Genomic DNA, 8,157 nt, shown 5'->3' on the forward strand with positions numbered 1-8,157 from the left:
TAATATGACTATTTACAATAAAAACTATTTCCAACGATCACATTCATAGTTCACTTTTATTTAGTTGCTTAATTTAGTTATTTATTTCCCCCCCTCATTCAGTTGTTCACTTTTGTTCTATAGTTCTTTCATGTTCACATATTCCCCACTTGATTAGTCGCTAGTTGGATCTTATTCATTATTGTTCAGTTCTTTCAATTATTGTTTCATCACGTCACTTCATTTTGCGTTTTCAGCTTTTATTACATTACAATGGATTTTCTAAACATGCACTAAAAACTACATTAAATTAATTAAAGAAGAACGTCAAGAAACTTTAATCGAAATCGAACGACGAACGTAATCGTAAACTGAACAAAGTAAAACGAGATGGGATAAAAAAAAAAACAAATCAAAAAACTTAGTTCAACCATCAAAAATGAACACTCGAACTTATTATATATCTGAAAAACATAATTTGCATAATATCTTTTTAAATCACTTACAATTTTCAATCACTATTAGGCCTTATACATAACTTCAATGTATTGATTACGGTTAGATTGCATTACTGTTATGTTAGAGCTGCAACTCAAAGTGCATTATAATAAGTAGCAATACATTTCAAAGTGAACTGCATTGAGTTTCACTTTTTTACAAACCAGTTTCGCTTCCGACTTTAGTTTTGAAATTATTATACTCATTCAGTGAAAAACAATTGTAAATCGAACTAGTTTATTATCATAAAAAATACTTGATTCCTTAGTTACGTACAAACATATCGTCATATGAAATAGTGGCAAATATTTTATCCAACAACTCAGCTCCTCGTCGTCCATAACTGGAAATTACAGTGGGTTCTACATCGTTCCAAAGCTCAATCCAGTTTTCATTGTACACACGATTGACAGCCTGTGTTAAATCCTCGTTCTCCTTATAAAGACCATCTAATTTAAGAGTGAACCTACGAAAATATTACATTTTTAGTCAACTTCAAACTTTAAATTAATTAAAGTAAAGCGTACCGGCCTAAATCCAATTCTGGCACGAGTTCGTAAATCTTTAGATAACGTTTTTCCATTTTATACGTTACAATCACTTTTATATTGAGAACTAGTGAGACATTCTGGAACTCAGCGTAGCAAGGTCCCGTAGTGTTTGTCTGAACCATTGTAAGCCATCGCAAATCCATTTCATATTGAGATCTATGAATCATTCGAGGTATATTCAACTCTATTTGTATTTTGGACTTTGCGGGGTCCTCTGCAAAGCCACTCACACGAGTTATAGTTGCATTTTCACAGCCACGTACTACTTGATTCGTCAATCTAAATGTTATCTAAGTTCCTACAAGTTTAGGAGAATCCCAAAGTTGCAAATCACTCGGTCGAAAGTCGTTAAATGGTGAAATATTTAATTCGGGTATTCCATTAGGATACCCATTGATGCTTCCTTTAATGCACTCATTATCCCCGAATCTGCACTTTTTTATATTTTCAGCTTGGAAAATAATTAAAAAGACTTAATTTTTCAGCAAGTCGCGCTGTTAAATGATTTCCTTACTCACGTAGTTGCGCGTTGTTGACAATTCTGAGACATATCACGAATACAACTAACCTATACATACTGTCTTTTAAATACTGAGCGAACCTGTTAAAGCGAAAGTTAAACTGCAAATGAAATAAGTTCTCATATTGACTCTCTGTTAGCTCAACAACACGACAACACAACTAGTTTTAAATCGACAACAATAAAACGCGCTTGGGGAAGATGCACATATGGTAGTTGATAATAAGAAATGTAGAATCACAATTTCAAGTTTGCGATTAATCTATAGGGAACTTAATTTTGCAGCTAATTTATGAAGAATGAGTTTCACACAACAATCTATAAACACAGTAATTTACATAAATTGAATGAAAATCGATGATAAGTAACTAACATAAACTTTAATGTAAATATTATTTTATTTTGTGATTGCCGGTTTACTATTAACAAAATTATAATGCACATATTAAGTTTTAATATTTATAATATTTCTCAAGAGAATCTTACTATGAATTTAATAATAAATTTAGTACAAGTTAGACTTGTCGTACATAAGGGAATTACTATACAATGTTCTCATTACTTGGTCATGGATGAGTAATTCCATTTATGATCAATTGCTACTTGGAGTTAGTGTAAAAATTGATGTTGATTTATTATCATACATCGATAATAGTGTTGAGAAATCAATTGCATGCGAATATCGTTTTAAAGTATTCACATATCATATATGTGATTGTAATTTCATGTAATTTCCAATTACACTAATTACTGCATTAATTTTGTGATTATGTCATTGCCACAGTGTCCATCTTTAACTTCGCAAATGAAATAAATACTTTAGAGTAATTCATTATATTCATGAAATTCTTACCAGACTTCTTAAGTTAAAGAACACATAATAGTATTCAAAATTTCTCTGATGACGGATGAAATAAACATAAGTAAAAAATGCATTACCCATTTAATTGCTTAATACAAAATTAAATATTATCATTTTTGATATTCTTGATCATCATTTAGACACATTTACAATTCTGAATACAATTGAAATACATAAATATATGTGATGCTTTGCAGATTTCACCTTTCTTCTGTCATGTCACGCACTTGCGATATAAATGAACTCAAACTGTCTGCTTACAATTTAATTCTTTCCAACAATGCATTGTTATGTGCAACTTTTATGCCTTAACCTGCAATTCACAATCGAAGATGACCGAAACACGATAATAATCATCAACTTATTGATGTTGATATGTTTAACCACACGATTATGCATTCCTATAAAAATCGAGTAAAAATAAGTCAAGTATGCGGACCACAATTGAATTTATGCAATTGAGAATAAGCTTGTGAAAAGTGAGTATAAGATTTATTAATAAACTAAAGAACTAAGGAATCTTTTATGTTTAAATGCCATTTTTTTTGCTTTTGCAGATACCCATTTAGTAGTGCATTGCAGGGTATTTCGAATAAAAAAATTGTGCTGCTGCAACGTAAACAAATATCAAAACGTGTCCAGCACAAAGCAGGCCGACAAACGAGCCTCTGGCACTGCCTGAAACTGGCCTGTCAGTCAACGCCTTTGGTGCATACCAAAGCGTTCTCTTTATATCAAGAAATTCTGAGAAACTTTTGCAAAATGTGCGTTGTGCTTTTTTGCATATCAATTGAAGAGCAACAGCAAACAGACAATGAAAGACACACCGAACGGAATAATCCAAAGAAAAAACTGAGCAGCAAAAAAGCAAACGGCAAATTGCTGTCGACTAAAGTCATTTGACAGGGGCTAATAGCTAAGGTCAATAATTAAGCTCTTTCTTCTCTCAGTGCACTAAAATTCTGAAGTACTGCTCTCGCCCTACATTTCTTCCCCCTGCCAGAAAAGACAACTGCATCGACGTCTATTTGCACTCCATTTATTTTAGATTGCCCTGCACTAGGGAAGTCTCCCCTCTCTCTTTTCGCCCTTCCTTTTGGCTGTTTCTAGTTCTAGTTTGTGTTACATGACTCGCAGAGGCTGCAAACAAAAATCTTGAGCACACAGGAAAAATCAATCGCCCGCACTGTCAATGTGTGCCCGCAGTTTCCGAAATATTTTCTGTGTTTTTCTTTATTTTATTTTTGTGTACTGAGGGTTGATAAACCACAATTTTACCTAGACACGCGTTCACTATGTAAATATTTTCCACGAGCCTCTAACAACAAGTAAATGCAGCCTCCGAATTTGTTTTCATATAATCTCTCACTGACTTTGACAAAACTGTCGCGGATCGATAGAAGTTGTTCTCCATATACCGTCCAACAATACAAATGTATCTGTGTTTAAAATAATTTTGTAAAGTATGAACGGACTTGTTTGATTCAAATACTTTAATTAAAGATAACCAAATATGAAATTATATTTATACTCGTTACTCCGAGGGTAGAAGGATATTATAACTATTTGCCTCCAGGAAATGTATGCAGCAGAAAAAAGGAATTTCGACAGTGCTTGTTATGTTTTCACGGATATCAAGTTTGTTTCAAATTTGCGTTACGCCCACTTCAGCCCCACAAATCGGTATAAACCGAATAACAATCAAAATTTTGGAGCTAGAGTCACGGTGTGATATATTTTGAATGTACATCTTTTTTCAGTTAATGTTTCGTTATTCTTTTGCAGATGTCCACAACACAGTTAACGTATTCAAATATGTTTTTTTTTTTAATGTTCATTCAGTTTTTAGTTGTGAGTATACTAAAATTTGAGCATCACTTGTTTGTTTTTGCGTTGTCGCTTGTTAAAATATGTGTGTCTCGGGTCTATATGAAGAATCTGTTTGTGCGTCGCGTTGCATTTCCGCTTTGCAGTGTAGCACAACAGTATTTTAAAATTAACAGTAGTAAATCAGACGGCGCTCGCAGACGCTGCTGCATGCCCCGTGTCTGATACTGCTCTGATGCAACGACCCCCAAAACAAACAGAGAGAGAGAGGAAAGCACAGAAAATTGTTGGGTAAACAAATATCGAAATGATGCGTGCCACAGTGACTGCTGCGGGTATTGTGCACTTGGTTGCAACATCAGAGACAGCACAAGGCAGCTGCAGAACGTTGCAGCTATATAAGAAATATTAAATTTTATTTATCTTCTATGCAATAAGCATTCACTCAACAGAGAGCACTGTCATCAAAAGACACTTTTCAGTCAAAACTCTGACACACGTCATTCTAAAGCGCCGAACTTAAATCATTACTATATCATCAGCAGGTGAATATAAATTTGGTACGGGAAATTGGTAATGAGAAAATTTGATAAACAATATCATTATTATTATTCATTGAAGAAATTAGCGACACTGAAAAAATTTTGTTGATAAAAAAAAAAAAAAATTATTATTTATTATCTCTGAAATTTGCACAATAATTTGCGTATTATTATTTTAATAAGCAAATTTTATATAATTGATTTCAGCTTCTGTCAAATATATTTAAAGTAAAAACAACTCTTAAGAATTAATTTCTTTAATAAGCCAAAGTTTTTTATTCTTTGGAATTCGAAAATAAGAATAAGACAAGCTTTAAAAAGAAATCGACTAAAATAAAATCACAAATTAATAAAACATTTTAATCATTGTATTTAAACTTTTTATTTTTAGAGTAAAAGAATGGTATAATCTCAAAAATGATATTATTAATTTTGATATTAATTGTTAATAACTCCAATTGAATTGACACGTTTGAATATTAATGCTAATTTATTATTTGATAACGATCGCGTAAAGTAATTGGATTAAATAAATATTATAGTATCATAGTTTGTAAGCCAATTATGATTAATGATAGACCTATTCAAAATTCAATTGCCTTTTAGTATTTGAGGTTAAAATTAACTGAATAGTCAACGTTTAATAGAAATGTTTCGTTTTCAAGTTCGGATAAAAGTACATTTAGTAAACTAATTTGAATACTACTAGTTTTCTTGTATTCCCAAAGAATTTGATGGCGCGCCTCTCTATTGTTTTGATATTAGTCTTGTCATTAGAATTTGCAGTTGTCATACAATAGGAAATCAAAATTAACTGAGAACAAAATTCGAATAAATTTTCAACTTGAAATGGAAAAGTTTTCAACGGTTTTCATCTTTTCTCCCCCCTACAGTGAAACGGGGGGATGCAACTGCTGGCGTCCAGATAAAAAAGATTGCCTAAGCATGCAGAAGGAAAGTACAGAATATGTGGAGCTAGACCTCGAGGACATTGCGGAAAGTCTAATGCAGGTGATGCGTATCTGTCGACTGCGTCCTTGGGAGGTGAAGCGCACTAAGAATGTGATCAAACGTTCCTTTCGCCACTTCGAGGAGATTCGCTTCCGCATCGATCGAGTGCCAAGGAAACGTTTCAGCAAAGAGAACTTCCTGCATGATTTAGCTGTGGAAGCGGGCATGGGTCGCATGGACAGCCATCTAGCCTACGGCATAGTGAAACGCGCCTTCCAGGCCTACTATCATGGCACAGGCGAGGGAGGCATTCGACTGCAGTCATACGCTGACCAAATGCGACATCGCTCCGAATGTCTTTGGTTGCATGCTGCTAAGCGAACGGCGGAGATTTTTGCGGTCTACGCGGGTTTGATGTACTCGGAGCAAATGAAGTACGAGGAGTGCATCAAGTGTGCTTATCTGATACTGTATAAGGAACTGCAATCGCGGTTCAAATTTGAGAAATCCGAACCAAAGATATGTACGTGTAAGACGGAAAACGCGAGGGTGGACAGCGTGTGGGATGCCTTATCTGGGACGACACTGATGAGTGGCAACACGGCCATCACCACCGAACTGTTCTTCAACAAGCACACGTTCGATGTCAGCAATCCCACCTCGGTGGTTTCCGTTAAGGCCGAATACATGATGGTCTCGCGTACCGATAGAATAATAGGCGCAACCTCGTCTGCACCTGAGGAGAAGATCTCCCATCCCGTTGTTAAAGCAAACTCCAGCCAGAATTCGAAGCAGAGCGGAAAGGCGACTGAAAAGAAAAGCGAGAAGAGCGTGGGCAAGAAGAAGAAACGCAAAAAGAAGAAGAATCGCAGCGAGAAATGCAAGTGTCCCAATCTGCAGTGCATCGGGAGCCAACGTCCGCCAGTTATCACCGCCGAGTGTAGTCAAGGTCCCTACGTCTGTCGTTGGATTCCCTACGAAGACACCTTCCCAGCCCACCGCGTGCCCTGTCCCCCCATGGAGTCCATCTGTCCCCCCTGCGACCACGATGACCGACCCTGTGACGATGAATGCACTTGCACCTGCAATGTTTGCACTTGTCCGCCTGCCGATGAGTTCGTCGAAGAGGAACATTGCGAAAAGTTGTCTGGTTCTGGCTTGGAGGATCGAGATACCGATTTTTGCTGGCTGGCTCCATTCCGTGATGAAAAGGTTATGCGGAGGGAAGTAGAGCAGTCGCTGTTAGACGAAGAATTAGCCGAAGCCGATGACGCAGAGGAAGAGCTCTTCGAGTGTCGATGCACTTGTGAATACAAACAACGCGCTTTTCCCCATCTGTTCACCTACCTGGCGCCATTCAAGACACCTCCAGTCGAACCCGAGCAGCCACCTGTTGAAATACCCGTCAAGCCGAAGAAACCACCTTGCGGCATCTCTATGGAGACTTATCGTTGCTGGAATGAACCCTCAAGACCATCAGAGGATGAACCTCTCTGTCCGACTTGTCCTCACATCGCACTGCTAGCACATGCTGAAAAGTCGCTGGATGTGAGAGCTCCAACAGTGAAAGGCATCAGTATGGACGTAACTGTGAAAAGCCAACATTATCCAAGAGAGGAGAGAAGCTCCATAAAAACCCAACCTCGAGGCAAGGCTGGAAAAACTGCTCGACCTTCTGATTCCGTTCAGAAATGCGCCAAGGAACTTGAATCAAATTTAAAAGCAGTGGAACGTAGTAAAGGAAATCAACAGGCCGCAAAAATGCAAGATACTAAGCGACAACCTCCTTTAGTCATATCACCACCTCAAAAATCCGTTCCTTTGAAGCCTGTTCCTATCACAGTTCCACCACAATCAAAAGCTAATGCCAATGAACCAGACAATACACAACGGCAAAGTGATGACAAATTAACTAAAGACGATATTCTAGAGATGCTGGGCTTGAACAAGTAATTAATAAAATTGTTGCAGTACTAATTAATTTAAATGTATTTGTTAAGAAAATAAATTGGAAAACAGAGCTCATAGTCTGAAAAGTTGTTCGGCCAAATTTTTTAATACCCGCTACTCATAAGATAGATGCGTGGTATAAATTTGTCCTTACAGGTAATGTATGTAGAAGGCAGAAGGAATTTTGAATTCTTTTTATGATCAGTGTCAACAGCCAACACGATTAAATATGATACCAAATACATTTCCTCCGGTACATTTCAGTAATTTGTCGGTATTATGATTTAGTATATTTTGAGGATAATACGGCAATATTTTGAATATAATATTTTAAAAACTTTCAGTATACACATAAGAAGACTTCTATTATTTTAATCTGCAAATTTTTAATACGTAGTAACAGACAACTAAAGTTTGTTAGTGATGTGATTGAGAACGCAATTGAGAGTGGGATTAGTAAAATTCAAATGGATCAAA

General features: G+C 36.3%; 2 protein-coding genes across 4 annotated transcripts; one reads left to right on the forward strand and one right to left on the reverse strand.

The window, feature by feature from the left end:
* Positions 1 to 718: 718 nt before the first annotated feature.
* LOC132792439 (uncharacterized) lies at positions 719 to 1,597 on the reverse strand. 3 transcript variants are annotated; one of them, XM_060801819.1, is made up of 3 exons: positions 1,543 to 1,597; positions 1,005 to 1,479; positions 719 to 943 (listed from the first exon to the last, which is right to left on the reverse strand). In XM_060801819.1, the coding sequence occupies exons 2-3, from the start codon at positions 1,193 to 1,195 to the stop codon at positions 742 to 744; spliced, it is 393 nt and encodes a 130-aa protein (XP_060657802.1). In that variant the 5' UTR covers positions 1,196 to 1,479; positions 1,543 to 1,597; the 3' UTR covers positions 719 to 741. The 3 variants fall into 3 exon arrangements, with proteins under 3 accessions (XP_060657802.1, XP_060657803.1, XP_060657801.1); XM_060801820.1 differs by having other exon boundaries at positions 1,005 to 1,184; positions 1,259 to 1,568; XM_060801818.1 differs by having other exon boundaries at positions 1,005 to 1,568.
* Positions 1,598 to 5,557: 3,960 nt separating this feature from the next.
* On the forward strand, positions 5,558 to 7,726 carry LOC132792406 (uncharacterized). Its single transcript, XM_060801769.1, has one exon. The coding sequence runs from the start codon at positions 5,629 to 5,631 to the stop codon at positions 7,681 to 7,683; it is 2,055 nt and encodes a 684-aa protein (XP_060657752.1). The 5' UTR covers positions 5,558 to 5,628; the 3' UTR covers positions 7,684 to 7,726.
* The last annotated feature ends 431 nt before the right edge of the window (positions 7,727 to 8,157 follow it).

This window comes from Drosophila nasuta, chromosome 3 (assembly GCF_023558535.2).
Source record: "Drosophila nasuta strain 15112-1781.00 chromosome 3, ASM2355853v1, whole genome shotgun sequence".
Lineage (NCBI taxonomy): Eukaryota > Metazoa > Arthropoda > Insecta > Diptera > Drosophilidae > Drosophila > Drosophila nasuta.